This window comes from Oncorhynchus nerka, linkage group LG18 (assembly GCF_034236695.1).
Source record: "Oncorhynchus nerka isolate Pitt River linkage group LG18, Oner_Uvic_2.0, whole genome shotgun sequence".
In the NCBI taxonomy this organism is placed as follows: Eukaryota; Metazoa; Chordata; class Actinopteri; order Salmoniformes; family Salmonidae; genus Oncorhynchus; species Oncorhynchus nerka.
Genome location: NC_088413.1, coordinates 31,706,004 through 31,731,742, shown reverse-complemented (window position 1 = coordinate 31,731,742; position 25,739 = coordinate 31,706,004). Strand labels below are relative to the sequence as shown.

Below are 25,739 nucleotides of genomic sequence, written 5' to 3'. Positions count from 1 at the left end.
TGGTGAAGTTCATACATTATAATTTAGTATGTAAACCTAAATCGTATTGACTTAATTTTATGAATGAAAAGAAAATAATAGCCAGGTGCATCACTATTCCCATTGAAGTATATCTATATGTATTTCTCTCTTACCTTGCTCCCCCATCTTTAGTCCACTCAGCAGGTCAATGCTCTCTGGTCCGTCTTCTATTGTCTCCTCTTTTACCAGCAGCAGATCAGGCTTCCCATCCTCCATGTCTACTGACTGTAAGAGATACAGAGTGAGAGGATGTTTGATCAAGAAATATGATATGAGCACCCTGCTATCTTGTGATTGGGCAATGAGGGATTGCTGAGTACTATGCAAACATGTTAGTTTGATTTAACTAGATTTAACTAACTGACTATATTTTATGGTTTGATAATTGAAAGGCATGGTCCCACACTTAATCCAGTTCTGGGCCTGTATCCACAAAGAGTAGAATTGCTTATCGAGTATCAGGTCCCCACGGTCTATATAGTCTTATTCATTATGATCTAAAAGGCAAAACTGATCCTAGATCAGCACTCCTACTCTGAGAGGGTTTGTGGATATGGGCCCAGACCTAATACCATTCAGACAGTAGTTCAGTGGGCTCACCTCAGTGAGACTGTGTGTGGTCCTGTGCTGCTCAGCTGGTTCCTCTGTGGGTTCAGGAGGTGGTGTCGTCTGGTTGTCCTCCATGACCATGGTTCCATCAGTGTTCCTCAGACTCTCTTCACACACCTCGTCCTTCACCAGCAGCACCTCTGGACCTTCATCCTCCTGGAAGAGAGAGATGATACAGATTACACAGACATACACTCCCTCAGGTATATACACACAGATAAACACTTTTTCAACATGGAGTATTTACCCATCCCCACTACGTTTGAGTCCTACACTGTAGTTACAGAATGACTTCATTGTTAAACCCATCACGGTGGACATAAATATGATGATGTTGGTAAAAAATAAGTCAGCTATGATAAGTCAAAAGTCATCATCAAACTATTTTGACGTGTACAGTAGGTGTTTGTTACTGTGTGGGTCTCAATGAGTCTCAATGAAAGTCTAAGAATAAAAAATCCCATTTTGTGTTTATTAAACAAGTGTTAAATACACTATATGAAAGAAGAAAAAAAATCAGGTTGAACTTGATAAACTGCATTTATTAACAGTGTCTTGGGAAAATCTGAATATCATATAACCTACACAGCACGAACGCAATATGAAGCAGACTTTTTAGGCTTATATCACACAAAAGCTGTGGATTTTTTCTGCTGAAAACAACAAAAATGTATCTTTGTCATTAATGCAGGGTTTGAATTAAATGTCAGAAGATATCAGAAGAATGGTAACTTTCTATTTTATAGAGTGGAATGTATTTTCTGCTGGTGTATCCTTAGGTAGTTCCTCTCTGAGAACCTCTTCCTGCAGTGTGTACAGGCAAATGACCTTTCTCTCCTTCAAGTTTTAATGTCGCCTGTACAGGTACAGTGAAATGCCTTTCTTGTCATCTTTAAACCCAGCAATACAGTAATCAATAGCAATGTGATACTAAAAGTAACACAAGGAAAAAGTAAATAAGCATACTATATAAACAGAATCAGTCTGTTCCAGTACCATATTACAATTTGCAGTGATAGAGAGGTAGATATGTATAGGAGTAAGGTGACAAGGCATCAGGATATATGATAAACAGAATAGCAGCAGCGTATATGATGAATGTATGTGAGTGGGTGTAGAGTCAGTATAAATGCATGTGCATATTATGTGTGTGAGCAAATTATGAATTGAGTGTTTGTGTGTGTTCTGGTGTGAGTGTGCATAGAGACAATGCAAAAGTAAAATACAATACCAGATGGTCGATGTAGACATTTTGTTAGCTATTTAGCAGGCTTATGGCTTGGGGATCGAAGCTGTTGATGTCAGACTTGATGCACCGGTTCCGCTTGCCGTGCTGAAGCAGAGAGAACAATCTATAGCTTGGCGGCTGGAGTCTTAAACTATTTTTCGGGCCTTCTTTTCACACCGCCTGATATAGAGGTCCTGGACGTACTGGGTTGTCCGCACCATGCTCTGTAGCGCAATGCGATCGAGGGCGGTGCTATTGCCATACCATGCAGTGATGCACCTCCAGTCAAGGTGCTCTCAAAGGTACAGCCTCTTCAGGGTGTCCTAGTGGGAGAACCTCTTCTCACACTGGGAACAGCTGAAGGGTTTCACCCCTGTGTGGACCCTCTGGTGCCTCTCCACCTTCTGGGGGCAGCTGTAGCCTTTGTTACAGAACATGCAGAGGAACTGTTTCTCTTTACTATTGCCTGATGTGGCTCCCCCTCCCAGAGCCTGGGCTCTAGCCCTGTTGTTTGAGTTCAATACCTGATTAAAAAGGATGTAGCCATGTGAATCAGAAGGTGCCATCAAAGTGGACACTGGGTCTAGATCCCTGAATGCGTGTAAAGGGGAGTGGGTCGCGACGTATGGTTTTGTCTCTAAGCTTTCCCTATAATGTAAGAAATCTCTGCCCCGTGTCTGTCTGTCTCCAAGGTGACTATCTGCATTCCATTTGGGAGGAGCGTCACCCTCCACTTTCACAGTCACCTCATCTAACACTATAACCTCCCCTTTCTTATCCAGACGCCCATCAGAGTATACACTACTACTGTACTGGTTCCAGTCCCCTGTAGACAGATCAGTCTGTGTCTCTAAACCAAAGGGCATGTTGCTAGGGTCCATCTCTGTAGTGTAAGAACAAGACCGATCATCAACACAAGTGTCTAACGCCTCACCATCTCCAGGGGAATGAACTGTCCTCTGGCTCTGGTGAAATACCGGTAAATACTCATCCGGGAGCAGGAGGTTGGCACAGTCTCCCCAGCCCCTCTGGGTCTGATCTATGGTCATATCCTGTGTGTATTTCCCTGTGTGTTACAGTTAAAGTCTTGGTCTCCGTCTCTGACTTGAGGATGACGTTCTGCGTTCCACTGACCTCAACGATGCTGAGTCGGGCCCCTGGCTGCACTGTGGTGGTAGTGGGGTCTTCCGTGACTACAGGGGGCAATCCAGACGCTCCAGCCTGGTTGTCTCTGCTGTATCGTAAGTCCTCCTCTCCTTCAAACCTCTCCTGCTTGACCCCAGGACCTGCAGCCTCTGCATCTGCAGACTGACACAACAAGATAACAAGGATAACAATGTCGTAGGGAAGTCTCATAAGCTCCCCTATGGCAGATAAATGAGGATGTACATTTAAGCAAGTGAATAGCTGAGGGGAGCCTTTCTGAGATAACCAGGCCACATCGATTTACAAAGTAACTTTTTTTTAATGCAGCACTATTACACCAACCTCTATCACGATAACGTGCTGGGTTGAGGTTCCACTCCCCTCATCAACAGTGATTGGTTGGTCATCTCTCCATGTGTTGTGTCCCACCGGCTTCAAAAAGCTCCTGTGGCCTCCAGTGAGATGTCCTTCACCTGAGAGAGTGATTGGGGGAAAAGAGGTGGTTAAGTTATTTACTGTCAATACTCAACGCTATATTGTACACTATTGACGCTGTCTAGAATTGGCCAGGATGTAAGGTCTCATAACTTCTTGATATACTATTTATTGATCTATGTATTATGTTCCATGCGTCACATTATTTTCGTTGACTAAATAATAGGAAATGCAGAAAATCTCAAATCTGATTAGAATATGATATTGTGTATTTGCGCAAGATAGCTAAGTAATCAGGGGAATAATTCCATGCAATCCAAAAACTGACCAATACCCAATTATTGGTAACACATTGTCTTGTTTTGTACGCTTTGTACAAAATAATAAAATGCAGTACTACAGGATATTTATTAACGTAGCTCTTTATTAGCTAGTTATAACTGGCATGTTCACGTATCTCCAACCATGATCAACTGACCATGACCTAACCATCTGGGTGGTCTTAACCAATCATAGCACAGTATGATACGGCGGTAAAATGCATCCAATTATAATTCAGTATTTTTACACATATGCATATTACACACATCACATGTACAGAGAGGAACGGGGCAACATGCACTACGGGATATATGAACGGCGATAGGCTGCGCATCCTCAGCCTTAAGCAAAACGTACCTCTTGCAATTCCTCTGTATCGGTCGAGGATCTTGACACTACTGGGACGACTGGCGAGGACGCGCTCTCGCATTATCCTTTCTGCGCGCTCCCGTGCGACCTTCATTTCCAGTAGTTTCCTCCGCAATCCTCTGTTTTCTTTCTGGCTTTGAGTTATTTCCAAACGAAACAGTGCATAATCGTCGTCTACGACTTTACATATCTCTGCCACGGCTGCATTCGCTAGAACCTCCATGATGGAGGCTATTTGAGCGTGATAAGCCATACAGTTAGACATTTTTAGCTCACGTTAGCAAGCTAGCGTTTAGATAACATCTATTAACTAAGTCCTGTCTGAAACGCGAATTAAACACTACGTGGGGTAAGTATGTGATGCGGTGCAGTTAAAGACTCGAATTTTCTAGGGTGTTAATAAATGTTTAAATAACAACAATAAAAACGGTCACTGTTCACTTCCGTTTACGTCTTCTTAGTGTGAGTTTCCGGCAGACTAGACGCTATGTTGCGTATTGCTTGTTGCCATTCACAGGTCAGAGGAGTCATGGGCTGGGAATACACACATACATACTGAACAAAAATATAAAAGATACATACAAGTTACAGTTCATATAAGGAAATCACACAGGTACACCTCCAATTGACTCAAATTATGTAAATTAGCCTATCAGAATCTTCTAAAGCCATTACATAATTTTCTGGATTTTTCCAAGCTGTTTAAAGGCACATTCAATTTAATGTATGTAAACTTCTGACCCACTGGAATTGTGATATAGTGAATTATAAGTGACATAATCTGTCTGTGAACAATCGTTGGGAAAATGACTTGTCATACACAAAGTAGACGTCCTAACCGACTTGCCAAAACTATACTTTGTTAACAAGACATTTGTGGAGTGGTTTAAAAAATTGTTTTAATGACTCCAACCTAAGTGTATGTGAACTTCCGACTTCAACTGTACATCTCTTGACACATTAATGAAAATGGTATTGGCCTCTGAACCTTCAAACTGCATACTGGACCCTATAACTACTGAAAGAGCTGCTTCCTGTGCTTGGCCCTCCTATTTTGAACATAATCAACGGCTCCCTATCCACCGAATGTGTACCAAACTCACTAAAAGTGGCAGTAATAAAGCCTCTATTGAGAAAGCCAAACCTTGACCCACAAAATATAAAACAATTAATTGGCCTATATCTAATCTCCCATTCCTCTCAAACATTTGAGAAAAAGCTGTTGCGCAGCAACTCCCTGCATTCCTGAAGACAAACAATGTATACGAAATGCTTCAGTCTGGTTTTAGACCCCATCATAGCACTGAGACTGCACTCGTGAAGGTGGTAAACAACCTTTTAATGGTGTCAGACCAAGACTCTGCAACTGTCCTCGTGCTCCTAGACCTTAGTGCTGCTTTTGATACCATCGATCACCACATCATTTTGGAGAGATTGGAAACCCAAATTGGTCTACAGGGACAAGTTCTAGCCTGGTTTAGATCTAATCTGTCGGAAAGATATCCGTTTGTCTCTGTGGATGTTTTGTCTTCTGACAAATCAACTGTAAATTTCAGTGTTTCTCAAGGTTCCGTTTTAGGACCAGTATTGTTTTCACTATATATTTTACCTCTTTGTGATGTCATTCAGAAACATAATGTTAACTTTCACTGCTATGCAGACGATACACAGCTGTACATTTCGATGAAACATGGTGAAGCCCCAAAATTGCCCTCCCTGGAAGCCTGTGTTTCAGACATAAGGAAGTGGATGGCGGCAAATGTTTTACTTTTAAACTTGGACAAAACAGAGATGCTAGTTCTAGGTCCCAAGAAACAAAGAGATCTTCTGTTGGATCTGACAATGAATCTTGATGGTTGTACAGTAATTTCAAATAAAACTGTGAAGGACCTCTGCGTTACTCTGGACCCTGATCTCTCTTTTGACGAACATATCAAGAATATTTCAAGGACAGCTTCGTAACATTGCAAAAATCAGAACATTTCTGTCTAAAAATGATGCAGAATAATGTGTCCATGATTTTGTCACTTCTAGATTAGACTACTGCAATGCTCTACATCCGGCTACCCGGATAAAGAACTAAATATACTTCAGTTAGTGCTAAACACGGCTGCTAGAATCTTGACTAGAACCAAAAAATTGATCATATTACTCCAGTGCTAGCCTCACTACACTGGCTTCGTGTTAAGGCTAGGACTGATTTCAAGGTTTTACTGCTAACCTACAAAGCATTACATGGGCTTGCTCCTCCTATCTTTCCGATTTGGTCCTGCCGTACATACATACACGTACGCTACTATCACAAGATGCAGGCCTCCTTACTGTCATTAGAATTTCTAAGCAAACAGCTGGAGGCAGGGCTGTCTCCTATAGAGCTCCATTTTTATGGAATGGTCTGCCTCTATCCATGTGAGAGAAGCAGACTCGGTCTCGACCTTTATGTCTTTATTGAAGACTCATCCTATGATTGAGTGTAGTCTGGCCCGGGGCTGTGAAGGTGAACGGAAAGGCACTGGAGCGACGAACCGCCCTTGCTGTCTGCCTGGCCGGTTCCCCTCTCTCCACTGGGATTCTCTGCCTCTAACCCTATTTTGGGGTCACTGGCGCTCTTCCATGCCGTCCCTAGGAGGAGTGCGTCATTTGAGTGGGTTGAGTCACTGACGTGATCTTCCTGTCCGGGTTGGCGCCGTGGGGGAGATCTTCGTTGGCTATACTTGGCCTTGTCTCAGGGTAGTAGGTTGGTGGTTGAATATATCCCTCTAGTGGTGTGGGGCTGTGCTTTGGCAAAGCGGGTGGGGTTTTATCCTGCCTGTTTGGCCCTGTCCGGGGGTATCGTAGGACAGGGCCACAGTCTCCCGACCCCTCCTGTCTCAGCCTCCAGTATTTATGCTGCAATAGTTTGTGTGTCGGTGGCCTAGGGTCAGCCAGTTATATCTGGAGTATTTCTCCTGTCGTGTCCTGTGTGAATTTAAGTACGCTCCCTCTATTCTTTCTCTCTGAGGACCTGAGCCCTAGGACCATGCCTCAGGACTACCTGGCCTGATGACTCCTTGTTGTCCACAGTCCACCTGGTCATGCTGCTGCTCCAGTTTCAACTGTTGGCACTGCCTGCCTGTACACTGCCTGTGCCTATGGAACCCTGACCTGTTCACCGGACGTGCTACCTTGTCCCGGACCTGCTGTTTTCAACTCTCTCTCTCTCTACCGCATCTGTTGTCTCTTAACTCTGAATGATAAAAAGCAAACTGACATTTACTCCTGAGGTGCTGACCTGTTGCACCCTCTACAACCACTGTGATTATTATTTTCTGATCCTGCTGGTCATCTATGAACGTTTGAACATCATCTTGGCCATATTCTGTTATAATCTCCACCCGGCACAGCCAGAAGAGGACTGACCTCAGAGCCTGTTTCCTCTCTAGGTTTCTTCCTAAGATCCGGCCTTTCTAGTGAGTTTTTCCTAGCCACCGTGCTTCTACATATGCATTGCTTGCTGTTTGGAGTTTTAGGCTGGGTTTCTGTACAGCACTTTGTGACGTTGGCTGGTGTAAAAAGGGCTTAATAAATACATTAGATTGATTGAACGTGTAAAGTGCTGGTCAAATGTTTCATGAGCTGAAATAAAAGATCCCAGAAATGTTCCATTAAAAAAAAGCTTATTTCTATCAAATGTGCACAAATTTGTTTACATCCCTGTTAGTGAGCATTTCTTCTTTGCCAAGATAATCTATCCAGCTGTCAGGTATTGCATATCAAGAAGCTGAATAAACAGCATGATCTACTATTACACAGATTCACCTTGTGCTGGGTACAATAAAAGGCCACTCTAAAATGTGCAGTTTTGTTACACAACACAATGCCATAGATGTTTCAAGTTGAGGGAGCGTGCACTTGGCATGCTGACTGCAGGAATTTCCACCAGAACTGTTGGCAGAGAATTTGATGTTAATTTCTCTACCCAAGTGTATGGTGTCATATGTGCGAGCGGTTTACTGTTGTCAACATTGTGAACCGAGTGCCCCATGGTGGTTGGTGGGGTTATGGTATGGGCAGGCATAAGGTACGGACAACAAACACAATTGCATTTTATTAATGACAATTTGAATGCACAAAGATACTGTGACGGCCCATTTTTTAAAAATGTATTTGACCAACAGATGCATATCTGTATTCCCAGTCATGTGAAAACTGTAGATTAGTGACTAATGAATTTATTTTGATTGACTGATTTCCTTATATGAACTGTAACACATTCAAATCTATGAAATTGTTGCATGTTGCATGTATATTTTTGTTCAGTGTATTTACCAAGAGTTATCATCCCTAATTGTCATAGCCATTTATTTACCACAACAAACAGATGCTGCTGTATAGGGCCATAAGCAAACAAGAAAAGGCTCACCCAGACACTGTCCAATCAATAGTAGAGCTATAGCCTACATTAATTCACATCAGATAGTGTCCTCCTTATGCTATAACCTACAAATGCATATGGAACCTTGCATGGTACACCTGAATTTATGATGAACCCCATTAACTGTAGCCTCGACTTCCAGTGCGGTGAGGTTAAAGCCTAGTGGAGCTTACCCAGAGTGATTACGCCCTCTCCTGGCGAGGGCACATTAGTGTAGGCTATATTCCTATGTAGGCTACACTTAACATGAAGGCCTACAACAGCAGTGGGCAATTCCAGTCCTCAAGGGCCTGATTGGTGTCACAGTTTTGCACCAGCCCCAGCTAACACACCTGACTCCAATAATCACCTAATCATGATCTTAATTTTAGAATGCAATTTCATTAATCAGCTGTGTTTGCTTGGGATGGAGAAACAGTGCGACACCAACAGACCCTCGAGGACTGGAGCTGCCCACAACATTTTATAGGCTATGCATTATTCTAGTCATCCACTTAGTCACGTGTTTTGAATCGAGCATCAAGGACCAGCAGTGAACAGTTTTTCCTAACAAAAAATCTTGATGCGGGAGGGGCTCATGGTTAAAGTGCACTATAGATTTCGAGTCAACCGCTTTAGCAGTGTGTGCCACCTAGAGGTGATGGTGATAATGGTAGCCTACATGTTTGCTATTTGACAAATCCATAAGGCTCTTCTGTTTTTTTCTTACGATGTAAGATAAACATACCTTATTTCTATTTGTTCCATAAAAGCACATAGATGTGTGTGAAACAGAAACGTGGGATTTTGTCATATATAAAAACATGTGAAAATGTCTAACAGTAGTAGCTAGTAGTCTAGTCAATGATGCATCAATGCAATATTTGCACAGAACATTTTGTTACAAACCAACTGAACAAAAGCAAACCTTGAATTTGTAGGTTTATAATATCCTTTTAGTGGCCAAGGTTGACCTATTTTAAGAAATAATATTGGTTGGGGGATATAAGATCTTTAAAGATCTTATGAAGAATTTGTTACAGGATATAATCACTGCCACCTGGTGAGATAAGCATAGGGCTAATGTGTGCCATCTGTTGGGGCCGGGGCTGCATTCACTACGTTTTTACATTCTGGAACGTACAGTTGAACGGAAACTATGCTGTAATGAACGACCAGTTAAAAAACTAGGAAGGGTTGGGGAACCCCATCAGCATGGCCACTGCCCTTTAAATAAGTCACTCATTGCTTCAAGCCACACCCACCAAAGTCTGTTAACTTAAAGAACGTACAATAATGTTTTTGGGAAACGTGTCGTTCAGTACAAACCGTTCCGCAACGTTCAAGCGAACTGAACGCACTTCAGCTACAATTCAGCGTTCTGTTGCGTGCAAGTACATCAATGGTTTTAATTGGATGATACGTATTTTGAGCAAGAGAAACTTGCTTATGTACGCAAGTATGTATGCGTGTTATCTATCCCCACAACGTTTGAGTCCTATACTGTAGATACAGAATGACATAAATATGTGGGTAAAAAATAAGGCAGCAATGATAAGTTAAAAGTCAGACAAACAATGGAAGAGAGAAAAAGTAAGGAACTTATCTGCCGGCCCTGCATTAAATACCAAAATTGGTTAAATAAAATTGTGATATATAAAAATATATACCAGTTTCATTTAAGGACCAAAAAATTGACAGCTGTGCCATATAAATGGCAAACGATTTGGGGAGAGATTTTCGATGTACCGATTCCATGGCACATGGTTTATGAATTGACATGCAAAACGACGCCGTATTCAAATTTTGAATTTAAATTATACAAAATGATTGCAACCAATATAATTTTATATGGGGAATACAGCCTTCCCAGCTCTGCAGATTTTGCTGCGAGGAAGCAGTCATTAGATAATTTATTTTGGTACTGTCCATATGAAGCCCGTTTTTGGTCACAGGTCCAGGAATGTCTGAAAAGTGGGAGGGGTTGAATGGAGCTGAAGGGTGGAACTAATAACAAGACAACAAATGTAAAACATACGGGGTCTGTAAAATGTATATAGGTTGAGAACTTTTGTGAAATAGCACAGATAGAAATCAAACTGGATGGACATCAGGAATAGAGAAAGGCCAGGACTAAAAACAAACTAAATATAACTATTGTAAAAATAGATTGTGTCTGTAAAATGTATATATTATGTATAAGCTGGAAGTAGAAGCGTATTGTAATGCTCCGGGTGTCGTGGGTGTGGAGTCAAATGCAGGAGACAGAGTTCAATGCTGTGCGTCTTTACTAGCACCAACGCAACACAGGGTACTCACAAAAGTAATGTCTCCCAAACACAGGGGAAAAAGTACAATGGAGAAAATCACAACTAAGCACGTACCTCCTACAACAGAGCCGAAAGTTTACAATGAAAAATAATCCCGCACAACAACAGGCGGGCCAGCTGTCTAATAAAGACAAACTAATTAAACAAGAACAGGTGCTACCACTAAACATACAAGGAGGGGGAGGAAAAACAATCAGTGGCAGCTAATAGGCCGGTGACGACGACCGCCGAGCGCCACCAGCCCGGGAAGGGGAAACACCCTCGGTCGGACTCGTGACACGTATGTGTTATTGTTTATTAGTTTTCCACCAATTAGGGGTGGTAGGGTTAGCAGGGAATAATAAAGGAAAATATTTTTTAAATATATATATATATATATATATATATATATATATATATTTGCCCAAAAATATGGGGGATTGGAAATTATACAGACAATTACATTGATGTAAGCTTCAATCTATCTGCAATATTAAAGCCAAAAACAAAAATAAAATAAAAGTTAGACAAACATGATTAAACTATTTTGACGTGTATAGTAGGTGTTTGTTAGTGTATGGATGTGTATATTGATGTGTATATTAAGTGTATATTGGTTATAAAGGGCTGTTGGGTTTATGCAGAATAGGGTGAGATCAGATGTGATGTATACGAAAGAGAATCTCAACAAGTGTCTTAGACAAAAAAGTACAATTTTGTGTTTATTAAACAAACAAGTTAATACACAATATGAAAACCACACACATCTCAACTACAGAGCTGCATGAACTTCATTCATTTTCACATTAAAATAATATTTTGGGAAAAAATTAAGTAGTTCAATGGAAGTAATGAAAGATGCAGTTGTGAACATCATATAGCCTACACAGTTCAAACAATACGTTAAATACTTTTTAGGCATATACATGTCTTATACAGTGAGTGTACAAAACATTAGGAACACCTTCTGTTCTCTCTGCTAACGCACGGCAAGCGGTACCGGAGCACCAATTCCAGGTCCAAAAGGCTTCTTACCAGCTTCTACCCCCAAGTCACAAGACTCCTGACTCTGTACCGGTACCTCCTGTATATAGCCTCGCTACTGTTATTTTACTGCTTAACACTTATTTTTTCTTAAAACTGCATTGTTGGTTAAGGGCTTGTGAATAAGCATTTCACTGTAAGGTCTACCTGTTGTATACGGTGCATGTGATAAATACAATTTGACTTTACCTTCCTAATATGGAGTTGCACCTCCTTTGGCCCTCAGAACAGCCTCAATTCGTTGGGGCATGGACTCTATAAGGTGTTGAAAGCGATCAACAGGGATGCTGGCCCAGACTGACTCGAAGGTTTCCCACAGTTGTGTCAAGTTGGCTGGATGCCATTTCGGTGGTTGACCATACTTAAAACCCACAGGAAACTGTTGAGCGTTGCAATTCTTGACAAGCTGGTGCCTCTGAATGGCACACATACACAATACATGTCTCAAGACTTAACAATCCTTCTTTAACCCGTCTCCTTCCCTTCATCTACACTGATTGAAGTGAATTTAACAGGTGACATCAATAAGGGATCATGTTCAGTCTATGTCATGAAAAGAGCAGGTGTTTCTAATGTTTTATACACTCAGTGTATATTCCACAATGTCGTGGCCTTGCACTTCCAATGCTCTTAGTTGTTGCAGAAATTGAAAGTCTACCTTTAATGCAGGCTTTCATCTAAACGTCAGAAGCTATCGAATGGAATGGTTACTTTCTATGTTATAGAGTGGAATGGGTTTTCTCCTGATGTATTCTGAGGTAACTCCTCTCTGAGAACCTCTTCCCGCAGTGCGTACAGGCGAAAGGCCTCTCTCCCGTGTGGACCTTCAGGTGCCTCTTCAGTTTGTCCTGGCGGGAGAACCTCTTCTCGCACTGGGGGCAGCTGTAAGGTTTCTCCCCTGTGTGGACCCTCTGGTGCCGCTTCAGGGTGCCAGCCTCGGTGAAGCGCATGTGGCACTGGGTACAGCTGAATGGTTTCTCCCCTGTGTGGACCCTCTGGTGGATCTCCACCTTCTGGGGGCAGCTGAAGCCTTTGTTACAGAACATGCAGAAGAACCGTTTCTCTTTACTATTGCCTGATGTTGCTACCCCTCCCCGAGCCTGGGCTCTAGCCCTGTTGTTTGAGTTCAATACCTGATCGACAAAGACATGGCCGTGTGAATCTGAAGATCCCACCGACATGGACACAGGGTCTCGATCTCTGAGCGTGTGTAAAGGGGAGTGGGTCGCAACATTTGGATTTGTCTCTAAGCTTTCCCTGTAGTCTAAAAAATCTCTGCCCTGCGAGTGTCCTTCTCCTAGGTGATTATCTGCATTCCATGTGGAAGGAACGTCGCCCTCCAATTTCACAGTCACTTCATTTATGACAAGCCCCTCCCCTTTCTTATCTAAGTACCCTTCAGAGTATACACTACTACTGTACTGATTCCAGTCCCCTATAGACAGATCAGTCTGTGTTTCTAAACCCAGGGGCATGTTGCCAGGGTCCTTCTCTGTAGTGTAAGAACAAGCAGGATCATCACCACCAGTGTCTAACATGTCACCATCACCATGGGAATGAACAGGCCTCTGGCTCTGGTGAAATACCGGTAAATAGTCTGAGCCGGGAGCAGGAGGACAGCCCAGTCTCCCCAGACCTGGATCTGATATTTGGTCAGGTCCTGTGTGTAAGAGACTGTGTGTTACAGTTAACGTCTTGGTGTCTGTCTTTGACTTGAGGACGGCGTTCAGCGTTCCACTGACCTCCGTGATGCTGCGTCGGGTCCTGGGCTGCACTGCGTCAGTGGTAGGGTCCTCGACTCCAGTCTGGATGTTTCTGCTGTGCCGTGGGTCCTCGTCCCCTTCAGACCTCTCTAGCTTGAACCCAGGACCTGCATCTGCAGGCTGACAAGAAGAGGGGAGGTTATTACTGGTACAAGAGTAGAATTGGATAAGTCTCACAAGCTCCTTTATGGCTAATGTACATGTGAATGGCTGAAGGGTGCCTTTCCGAAATAAATGGGCCACATTTGACTTACAAAGTAACTGTAATTTGTAATGCAACACTATTACACTAAGCCATGGCTCTCCAACCATGTCCCTGGAGAGATACCCTTCTGTTGGTTTTCACTTCAACCCCAGTTGTAAGTAACCTGATTCAGTTTATCAACCAGCTAATTATTAGAATCAGGTGCACTAGATTAGGGTTGGAGTAAAAACCTATAGGACAGTAGCCCTCCAGGAACAGGGTTGGAGAGCCCTCCACGAACCTCTATCACGACAACGTGCTGGGTTGAGGATCCACTCGCCTCATCAACAGTAATTGGTTGGTCATCATTCCATGTATTGTGTCCCGCTGGCTTCACAAAGCTCCTGTGGCCTCCAGTGAGATGTCCTTCACCTGAGAGAGTGATTGGGGGAAAAGCAGTTGTTAGGTTAACTACGGTGGTATAGACATCTTTCTACAAGGGCAATGCGTGCAATTTGATTACTGAACACGGGGGAGTTCTCTGAAAACACACCAAAAAAAACATACATTCGTGAGAAACATGTAAATGTATTTCACACTACCTTTGGATTATAATAGGATTTTAAGCCTTGTGTGAAGTCAAAAAACAATATTTGCCTGTGTTTTGCATGTACAGTACCAGTCAAAAGTTTGGACACACCTACTCATTCAAGGGTTTATCTTTATTTTTTACTATTTTCTACATTGTAGAATAATAGTGAAGACATCAACTATGAAATAACATATGCAATCATGCAGTAACAAAACAAAAAAAAAGTTAAACATATCAAGTTATATTTTATATTCCTCAAAGTCAAATCAAATTTTATTGGTCACATACACATGGTTAGCAGATAATGCGAGTGTAACGAAATGCTTGTGCTACTAGTTCCAACTGTTCAGTAATATCTCACAAGTAATCTAACAATTTCACAACAACTACCTTCTACACACACACATGTAAAGGAATGAATAAGAATATGTACATATAAATATATGCTGCTGCCAATGACTGGAACGAACTACAAAAATCTCTGAAACTGGAAACACTTATCTCCCTCACTAGCTTTAAGCACCAACTGTCAGAGCATCTTACAGATTACTGCACCTGTACATAGCCCACCTATAATTTAGCCCAAACAACTACCTCTTTCCCAACTGTATTTAATTTATTTATTTATTTTACTCCTTTGCACCCCATTATTTTTATTTCTACTTTGCACATTCTTCCATTGCAAAACTACCATTCCAGTGTTTTACTTGCTATATTGTATTTACTTTTCCACCATGGCCTTTTTTGCCTTTACCTCCCTTCTCACCTGGTTAAATAAAGGTGAAATAAATAAATAAAAATATGGACGAGCGATGGCCGTGCGGCATAGGCAAGATGCAGTAGATGGTATAGAGTACAGTATATACATATGAGATGAGTAATGTAGGGTATGTAAACAAAGTGGCATTGTTTAAAGTGACTAGTGATACATAAATGTTTCATTATTAAAGTGGCTAGAGATTTGAATCAGTATGTTGGCAGCAGCCACTCAATGTTAGTGATGGCTGTTTAACAGTCTGATGGCCTTGAGATAGAAGCTGTTTTTCAGTCTCTCGGTCCCAGCTTTGATGCACCTGTACTGACCTCGCCTTCTGGATGGTAGCGGGGTGAACAGGCAGTGGCTCGGACGGTTGTTGTATTTGATTGGATTGTATTATCTTTTAGTCCCCAATTGGACTAATCTTCCAAGAGTCCTTAAACATTAAAATACAATTTATAATGCGAAAACATTCACACATATAACACACTATTACAAACATACATAATATACTAACATAAAGACCCAACAAATACTCAATCTAAAAAAATATTGATTCTTCATCTACTATAGTCCCACAACATTTCTATGCATTATATTTAAATAGTTTTAAAATAATGTTTAAATTTATACGTTGAAAGGTTTCTGGTTTGCTCAATTAATTTATTCAATTTCTTTATTGCTCTAAATCAAAATGTTATTTTGCCTATTTCTCTTTTCTGTCTGGACAACGCATAGATGGTGGACAATCTATTCCTAGTATTTACGGAATGTCTGCCTCTTACCAACGGAATACCGTTGTGAATAGAACTTGGCCATTTTAAATGATGACCAGCTTCATGAGGTAGTCACCTGGAATGCATTTCAATTAACAGGTGTGTACCTTGTTGATTGAATTTGTGCAATTTCTTTCCTTCTTAATGAGTTTGAGCCAATCAGTTGTGTTGTGACAAGGTAGGGGTGGTATACAGAAGATAGCCCTATTTGGTAAAAGACAAGTCCTTATTATGGCAAGAACAGCTCAAATAAGCAAAGTGAAACAACAGTCCATCATTAATTTACGACATGAAGGTCAGTCAATGCGAAAATGTGCAGTCACAAAAACCATCAAGCGCTATGATGAAACTGGCTCCCATGAGGACCGCCACAGGAAAGGAAGATCTAGAGTTACCTCTGCTGCAGAGGATGAGTTCATTAGAGTTACCAGCCTCAGAAATTGCAGCCCAAATAAATGCTTCACAGAATTTAAGTAACAGACACATTAAAATCAACTGTTCAGAGGAGACCGCGTGAATCAGGCCTTAATGGTACAATTACTGCAAAGAAACCTCTACTGAAGGACACCAAAAGAAGACACGTGCTTAGGCCAAGAAACACAAGCAATGGACATTTGACAGGTAGAAATCTGTCCTTTGGTCTGATGAGTCCAAATTTGCGACTTTTGGTTCTAACCGCTGTCTTTGTGAGACACGGTGTGGGTTAACAGATGATATCCGCATGTGTATTTCCCACCATAAAGCATGGAAGGTGGTGATATGGTATGGGGTGATTTACTGGTGACACTGTCTGTGATTTATTTAGAATTCAAGGCACACTTAACCAGCATGACTACCACAGCATTTTGCAGCGGTACGCCATCCCATCTGGGATTCATTAGAAATCCTACAATGGGATTTTCTGGGGGAAAAATCTCATTTTGTCTGTCATAGTTGAAGTGTACCGATGATGAAAATTACAGGCCTCTCATCTTTTTAAGTGGGAGAACTTGCACAATTGGTGGCTGACTAAATACTTTTTTGCCCCACTGTATGTGTCACATATCAGTTTGCAAACAAACGTAAAAATATATATAATTTAGTTAATAAAGCTGCATATAAACATGGTCTCTTTGTTTTCTTGAGTAAGGCAGCTCCAAAAATGCAGGTGTTTCAGCTTAGTTCAGTGCTTTCTGTGGTGTTAGGGCGAGCCAGCAGAAAATAGGAGCATTGCGCCATGATTGGCTCAGTGTTCTGTCACTTATGGGGACACTACATCATCGGCAAGTTTAAGTCTTTAGTAAGGGTAGACATCCAAAGTTTCAGCCCTTTGGGTCCTGCCATAGAGTTATATTACAAGTGCCCTTCCAAGAAGGCTCAAGATCATTGGCCACAGATAAAATTACATCAAATCACATTATTTGTTCAGTAGCTTTGACTTGATGTCAACATCTTTCAATTACATTACTTTCAAAGTCTTAGTTAGCAGTCATCATCATGAATCAAGTCATCAATTTACTGGCAAATCCTTTTTAATCCTTGTCATATGAAGAGAAATTACAGATAAAAACGTATCGTTTCTCATCGGCCATTGGACAAAGATTTGCACGACAAGTTGGAAATCACCTTCCATACAACTCCTTGTTGAATGTGCATCAGTGGCTAACTGCAAGCATTGCAAAGCAACCACTAGCCTGCTATTCAATGGAGTGGCTGCGTGTTTTTTTTCCATGTGCCTCACCCTAATAATTTGGTATATTTTCACCTCTTAATTTCACCCACTGTTCTAAATTCGTGGTGCACATGTAGCCTATAACCTGTTTTAGAGAAATGTAATCATTGAATATTGTAAGAGCTTTCATTGTCTGTTTATATGCCCCCTTTATTTATCATACGGTTCTGACTTGGTGTACAGGGAAAACATTAAGAACGGCCCATGTTCTGAATTCTGTCGCTGTACATTTCAAAAGTGCTGAACAAATAGTTATGACTACGTCCGTCGATGCTTGCTCATTGTCTTAATCAAAATTACGGATGGCCTCTTATCCGCTTGTCTTCCCTTATGCCATAGTTTGTACATCTGAATTGTCAGTAGAAACCATATTTGTTTAAGCAAGTCAGCCATTTTTTTTAAGGCAGTAAATGAGGCTGAATGAACTGTTTCACTGCCAGACAAGGCTCTGCTGATAGCCAGGTGTAGCAGTGGTAAGGTGTTGGGACAGCTTAATGTATGCCCTAACAGTTTGTGGGCACCGTGTCACCGTTATAGTGCAATTAATTTATTGTTTGGTGTCATGGCTTTGCTGGCATGCATCCCACATTTAGTTTTTTTTTGCCCCACCAAGATTTACATGGTAAAATCGCCACTGGTCTCATCACAAATCAACTGCATTTCACTTTCTTTTCTTTTTTAACAGCTTCAACCAGTAAAATGGCTAACTTTAGGCCACTGGGTTCCCGAATGGCGCAGTGCTTGAGGCGTCAGTACAGACACCTTGGTTCGATTCCAGGCTGTATCACAATCGGCCGTGATTGGGAGTCCCATAGGGCAGCGCACAATTGGCCCAGCGTCGTCCGGGTTTGGCCGTCATTGTAAATAAGAATTAGTTCTTAGCTGCCTTGCCTAGTTAAATAAAAGGTTAAATAAATCAAATAAAATACTACAGCCTATGTCAATGTGCGTTAACATTCTAGCTAACAAGTGCTGTTGCCGAAATAAGTATTTTACAAAGATCCCAACCAAATATAATATTAGTGTCTGTTCAATCTAAATTATAAACATTGTAAGCGTACTATGACATCCCCAAAATATGGTTTTGATTACAACAACTATGAATGTTTCTTCGAGGCAGCGGCGCTAACTGTTTTAATTCTTCATCCAAAGGTCTCGCTTATCTGGTTAGAATGCGATAGTGTCTTTGCACAAGATAGGTAGTTAAGTAATCACGGCACTTTTTCCATACTATCCAAAAACTGACCAAGACCCAATTCTTGGTAAGACATCTGAACACATGGAAAACGGGGCGACAGCACCATCGGCCTTCTGCAACATGTACCTCTTGCCAATCCTGTTTTGTATCGGTCGAGGATCTTGACACTACTGGGACGACGCTCCCGTGCCACCTTCAGTTCCAGTAGTTGTAGTTTCCTCCGTAATCCGCTGTTTTCTTTCTGGCTTTGAGAAATTTCCAAACGAAACACTGCATAGTCGTCGTCTACGAGTTTACAGATCTCTGCAACGGCTGCATTCGCTAGAACCTCCATGACGGAGGCTATTTGAGTGTGAAAACCCATATCGTTACAGTCAGCCATTGTTAGCAGCTAGCTAAATAGCGTTACCTAGATAACATATATCAACAAGCACTTTCACCAACACGAATTAAACACGATTTGGGGTAAGTATGTGATACTGGGAAGTTAAATAAGTAAAATTCTGAGTTCCTAGGTGTAAACAAACGTCTAAATAACTAAAACGCTAAGTGACGAAATTGTTCACTTCCGTGTAAGGGTCTTATTGGTTGGCGTCATAGCTAAAGGGCGTGGTTAAATGAAAAACGCACGCGTGCTGTTCTTTTAGTTACGGTACTATTTATTACACATCAAATATCCTATGATCAGTATATTTCAAACTCAGAGCAGACTTGTTATAAAGAACGGTGTGTTAGCAAGAATATAGTACAATATAAGTAATTACTTTATTCCATCTACATCACCCTAGTAACGTAAATATTCAGCTGGGCCGTATTAATTTGTATTTTATTATATGCATTACGCCGTTTCTGTTGCAAAACGTTTCTTAAATGGAAGCAAATGGAACGATACGGGGAGGGACCTACATAGACTGAAAAAAGAATGGGGACATACCTGAATTTGTCCAATCGAAACTCTCGTTTTACTTGCACAACTGTTTGGACGAACGATTACATCCATGTCCTTGTTCTGCCTAGGTTGACTGTCTCTAAAAACAGGGATGTACACAAGCCTGATTCAAATGACAAGTTAAGTACCCTCCTAAACGGATTCAATTTGTAGAGAACAGTCAGTCTGGAATATCAAGCCCAAGTTCACATGTTTAATATTCGCCCCCGTCATCACAAGACCTGAAGGCTTCAGGCCATTTACTGAAAACAGCTTAAGGTCAAGAACTGTTTGTAAAGATCACATACTACAGATGATAGATACGCTTGTGAACTCTGGGTTTTTAATAACGGAAACAGTTAAGAGGGACTTGACTTGAGCATGTTTTGGTCGTTGTTGCATTGATGAACACAGTGACATGGTGACGTACATCAGTATAAATAAGCCAACAGTATGTGGCCGAGTAAGTAAATTACTAAATGGCAATGTTTGCTGCAGCCATGGCAATAATACACATAACAGATATGGGAGATATACAGTGCATTGGACATTTGAATTTCAAAACACTTGGGCCGTAGTAATAACTAGCTTTTGCTTGGATTGTATAAAACAAATACGAGAGACTTTGCTAAGCTAAGCCTTCTAAGGTCTCACATACGTGGGACATACAACATTTCAAAGCACTTGCATACCACTGACGTCATTGAAGCACGCAATGTCACACTTATCGAAGAATGAAGCCAAGTCTGCCGCGAGGAGTAGCAGGAGGAGACAGGGGAAAACCTGAAGGAGTGGGAGTAGAAGAACGGTTGGATAGCAGTGATTCTATTTCATTATTAAGTGGAGATCTCTCAACAATTATTCTCATTCACATTGCAAGTAGTCCGTGACAAATATCAAAGCTAAGCAGGGCTTGGCTTGGTTAAACACCAGGATGGGAGACCAAAGGCATAGCTGTAGATAAAAAACTGTTCAGTAGGAAGTGCTGTCCATCCTTAACCATGAAAACTCATACCTGAACGTGTAAATACAAATATTGTATTTTTCTTATAGTAATTGTCATGGTTTTTATATGTTGACATAAAAACAATGTGAAATTATAAGAAAGGCATTTATTTTGTAGAGGTTACATTATCAGAGCATACAGTGCCTTTAGAAACTATTCATATCTCTTGACTTATTCCACATTTTGTTGTGTTACAGCCTTAATTCAAAATGTATTAAAAAAATTATTTTTCCCTCACCATCTACACACAATACACCATAATACCAAAGTGAAAACATGTTTTTCGATTTTTTTTCAAATATATTGAAAATGAAATACAGATATGTCATTTTACATAAGTATTCACATCCCTCAGTCCCTACATGTTAGAATCACTTTGCCAGCGATTACAGGTGAGTCTCTCTGGCTAAGTCTCTAAAGCCGTGCTCACATTGGCAGTTTGAAATTAATCAAATCTAATTTATTTCCATATCCGATTAGAATCTGTTATATGTCCTGTATTCTGAACAGTCAAAAAGCACATGGAATCGAATATTTCAAGCCACATTTTCGTAGGTGGTTTGAAGTCAGATACAAATCTGATTCCTGGCCATTTGACCGTTCAGACAAGTCATATCCGATTATTTTCCCTCAAGTGTTTTTTTTAGACTGTTATTCAGCATATCTTGTTGCTTGCTGGCTACTCTGACAATTTGACAAAAACATGTGGTACGGTAGCTAACTAGCTTGTTAATTGTTTACATACAAATAAGTGAATGTGCTAGAAAACTAAACAGCTATGGCAACTAGCTAGTTGATGGCTGTGACTCAACAAAAGATTATTGTTTTGAAAGTTGGATCATCTGGACAGTCAGTAGTCCAAAACGGATTTGAAAAACAAAACTGATTTGAGTGTTAAGGCCTGCAGTCTGAACAAGCTTAAGAGCTTTGCACATTATTCTTTAACTTCTTAGGGCTGCAATCCCATTAACAGGGATTGATGACAACAGCCAGTGAAAGTGCAGAGTGCCAAATTCAAACAACAGAAATCTCATAATGAAAATTCCTCAAACATACATGTATTTTATACCATTTTAAATGTAATCTTGTTGTTAATCCCACCAAAGTGTCCAATTTCAAATAGGCTTTACAGCGAAAGCACCACAAACGATTATGTTAGGTCACCGCCAAGTCACAGAAAAATTCAGCCATTTTTTTCAGCCAAAGAGAGGAGTCACAAAAAGCACAAATAGAGATAAAATGAATCACTAACCTTTGGTGATCTTCATCAGATGACACTCATAGGACTTCATGTTACACAATACATGTATGTTTTGTTCGATAAAGTGCATATTTATATTTTTTTAAACTCAGTATACATTGGCGCGTTATGTTCACTAGTTCCAAAAACATTCGGTGATATTGCAGAGAGCCACATCAATTTACAGAAATACTCAATATAAATGTTGATGAAAATACAAGTGTTAGACATGGAAATATAGATAAACTTCTCCTTAATGCAACCGCTCTGTCAGATTTCAAAAAAGCTTTACGGAAAAAGCAAACCATGCAATAATCTGAGAACGGCTCCCAGAAAACAAATATATATATCTGCCATGTTGGAGTCAACAGAAATCAGAAATAACATTATACATATTCACTTACCTTTGATGATCTTCATCAGAATGCACTCCCAGGAATCCAGGTTCCACATTAAATGTTTGATTTGTTCGATAATGTCCATCATTTATGTCCAAATAGCTACTTTTGTTAGCGCATTTGGTAAACAAATCCAAAGTCACGAAGCGCGTTCCCTAGTTGCAGATGAAATGTCGAAAAGTTCTGTTACTGTCCGTAGAAACATGTCAAACTATGTATGGAATCAATCTTTAGGATGTTTTTAACATAAAACTTCAACAATATTCCAACCGGAAAATTCCTTTGTCTTCAGAAAAGCAAAGAAGCGCGAGCTACCTCTCATGGGAAATGCACGTGACCAGCGCATGACTGCTGGCAGACCTCTGACTCAATCTTCTCTCATTCTCTCCCCCTTCACAGTAGAATCCTCAAACAAGTTTCTAAAGACGGTTGACATCTAGTGGAAGCCTTAGGAAGTGCAACATAACCAATATCCCACTGTGTATTCAATAGGGGCTGAGTTGAAAATCGACCAACCTCAGATTTCCCACTTCCTGTATGGATTTCTTCTCAGGTTTTTGCCTGCCATATGAGTTCTGTTACACTCACAGACATCATTCAAACAGTTTTAGAAACTTCAGAGTGTATACATATATTATCAACTGGGACTGAGGAGCAGGCAGTTTACTCTGGGCACCTTTTCATCCAAGCTACTCAATACTGCCCCTGCAGCCATAAGAAGTTAACAAATTCTTCAACCTCTGTCAAGTTGTTGTTGATCATTGCTAGACAGCCATTTTCAAGTCTTGCTATAGATTTAAGTTAAAACTGTAACTAGGCCACTCAGGAACATTCAATGTTGTTTGGGTAACCAACCAGTGTATATTTGGCCTTGTGTTGTAGGTTATTGTCCTGCTGAAAGGTACATTTGTCTCCCAGTGTCTGTTGGAAAGCAGACTGAACCAGGTGTTCCTCTAGGATTTTGCCTGTGCTTCCGTTTATTTTAATTACATTTTTATTAAAAAAACTCTCTAGTCCTTGCCGATGACAAGCATACCCATAACATGATGCAACTACCACCATGCTTGACGAGTGGTACTCAGTGATGTGTTGTTGGATTTTCCCCAAACATAACGCTTTGTATTCAGGACATGAAGTTAATTTCTTTGCCACATTTCTAGTAGTTTTACTTATCTTACTTATTGCAAACAGGATGCATGTTTTGGAATATTTGTATTCTGCACACGCATCCTTCTTTTCACTCTGTCAATTAAGGTAGTATTGTGGAGTAACTACAGTGTTGTTGAGCCATCCTCAGTTTTCTCCTATCACAGCCATTAAACTCTGTTTTAAAGTCACCATTGGAATCATGGTGAAATCCCTTAGCGGGTTCCTTCCTCTCCGGAATCTGAGTTAGGAAGGACGCCTGTATCTTCAAAGTGAGTGGGTGTATTGATTCACCATCCAAAGTGTAATTAATAACTTCACCATGCTCAAAGGAATACTGCTTTTTAACATATTTATCCATCTATCAATAGTTGCCTTCATTTGCGATGTATTGGAAAACCTCCCCGGTCTGGTCTTGTGGTTGAATCTGTGTTTGATATTCATTGTTCAATTGAGGAACCTTACAAATAATTGTGTGGGGGGTACAGAGATGAGGCGGTCAGTCAAAAATCATGTTTAACACTGTTATTGCACACAGAGTGAGTCCATGCAACTTATTATGTGACTTGTTAAGCACATTTTTACTCCTGAACTTATTTAGCTTGCCATAACAAAAGGGGTTGAATACTTGATTCAAGACATTTAATATTTTCATTTTTAATTCATTTATAAAAATGTGTAAAAACATAATTCCACTTTGACATTGTGGTGTATTGTGTTTAGGACAGTGACAAAAACATTGAAATGTAATCCATTTTAAATTCAGGCTGGAACACAACAAAATGTGGAAAAGGTCAAGGGTTGTGAATACTTTCTGAAAGCACTCTAAGAAACTCTTTACTGTACACACAGAAACATAATATTATAAAATGTGTGGAGAAAGTGGAGTTTATTAAATGGCCATATGTGTTGATTCAAGAATTAAGTATCATGTTTTGGTTTGACGGAGAAGGGTTCCTCAGTTCCTGCAATTATACAAAAATAACCAAGTCAGTGAGCACTGAGTCAATTTTGTATTTAATTTGAATAAAATGGTCATACACTCACATAATGTGAAGTACACTATTCTTATTGCACAAAATAATACATGTGACAAGTAGAATAACTTCTCACTGTGGAAACATGTCACATTTTCTGTTAATTATGGTACCCTCGCTTTGATCAAATTAATTTTAGAATACTTTGAAAAAGTTTCAACATTGTTACACACAGCTTCACTACTTTATCCCAAGTAAACATTAAAACACTATCATCTCCTCATTATAAAAACACCAGCATCAAAGAACAGTACAAGTTTATCACTTTTCCTTAGTGAAGCATTTTTACAGACACCATCTCACCAACATATCGACTCTGCCTCATCACACTCATTATTTCCTCAGTTCACCTCATCCAGTTCTCTATACATCCAAATCCAAAAGAATAAAATGTACAAAAAGGAACAAGTACTACATATCACACTATACACTATTCATGGGCTGTGTGCATTTTCTGCTGGTGTATCATGAGGTTGCTCCTCTCTGAGAACCTCTTCCCGCAATGCGTACAGACAAACGGCCTTTCTCCCGTGTGGACCTTCAGGGGCATCTTCAGCTGTTGCTGGTAGGATAATCTCTTCTCACACTAGGGGCAATTGTAGGGTTTCTCCTCTGTGTGGACCCTCTGGTGCCTCTTCAGTTGGTGCTGGAGGGAGAACCTCTTCTCACACTGGGGGCAGGTGTAGGATTTCTCCCCTGTGTGCAACAATAACATTGCTGTCATCAAATCCTCCACCAGGTGCCCTTTGAGTTCCTCAATGAACTTGACACCTTGCTAAGCTAATTTTCTGACGATGGGTCACCGCTCGTACTGGGCGACTTCAACATCCCGACATCTGCCTTCGATTAATTTCTTTCCAACTCTTTCTTTCCCCTCCCTTTGACATCTCCCTTTCCCAGTCCCCTCCCACTCACAAGGCAGGCAATAGAAATTCTTACCCGTCAATACATAAATCTACCCGCATTTAACAGGTGTTCATTTTATGCCCTGAAACAGCAGAGTCCCTGCCCATCTTCCGAAAACATCTGAAACCCTATCTCTTCAAAGAGTATCTTAAATAATCCCACAGCAATCCCCCTCCACTATGTCGCCTCTGGTCCTGGCCTGCTTGCTTATGTCCCCTGGGC

The 25,739-nt window shown here is 40.7% G+C and overlaps 2 protein-coding genes and 1 long non-coding RNA gene across 5 annotated transcripts in view; 1 reads left to right on the top strand and 2 right to left on the bottom strand.

Moving 5' to 3' along the window:
* Positions 1 to 4,595, bottom strand: part of LOC115145675 (uncharacterized) — a 65,557-nt gene extending 60,962 nt beyond the window's left edge. For both annotated transcript variants that reach the window (XM_065003962.1, XM_029687200.2), the window contains exons 1-5: positions 4,118 to 4,595; positions 3,347 to 3,477; positions 2,993 to 3,166; positions 622 to 786; positions 135 to 246 (exon numbers count right to left, since the gene is read on the bottom strand). In XM_065003962.1, the coding sequence (XP_064860034.1) occupies positions 135 to 246; positions 622 to 786; positions 2,993 to 3,166; positions 3,347 to 3,477; positions 4,118 to 4,394 (859 nt within the window). In that variant the 5' untranslated portion in view covers positions 4,395 to 4,595. The remainder of the gene's footprint in view (positions 1 to 134; positions 247 to 621; positions 787 to 2,992; positions 3,167 to 3,346; positions 3,478 to 4,117) is intronic.
* Positions 4,403 to 7,713, top strand: LOC135561865 (uncharacterized). The gene is made up of 2 exons (XR_010459709.1): positions 4,403 to 4,478; positions 7,131 to 7,713. It is a non-coding gene; the product is annotated as an uncharacterized LOC135561865 (long non-coding RNA).
* A 3,814-nt stretch (positions 7,714 to 11,527) lies between these two features.
* On the bottom strand, positions 11,528 to 19,421 carry LOC115145643 (zinc finger protein 329-like). Of its 2 annotated transcripts, none has more exons than XM_029687161.2 (3): positions 18,983 to 19,421; positions 14,124 to 14,254; positions 11,528 to 13,758 (listed from the first exon to the last, which is right to left on the bottom strand). In XM_029687161.2, the coding sequence occupies exons 1-3, from the start codon at positions 19,236 to 19,238 to the stop codon at positions 12,595 to 12,597; spliced, it is 1,551 nt and encodes a 516-aa protein (XP_029543021.1). In that variant the 5' UTR covers positions 19,239 to 19,421; the 3' UTR covers positions 11,528 to 12,594. The 2 variants fall into 2 exon arrangements, with proteins under 2 accessions (XP_029543021.1, XP_029543022.1); XM_029687162.2 differs by having other exon boundaries at positions 14,163 to 14,254.
* Positions 19,422 to 25,739: the final 6,318 nt, after the last annotated feature.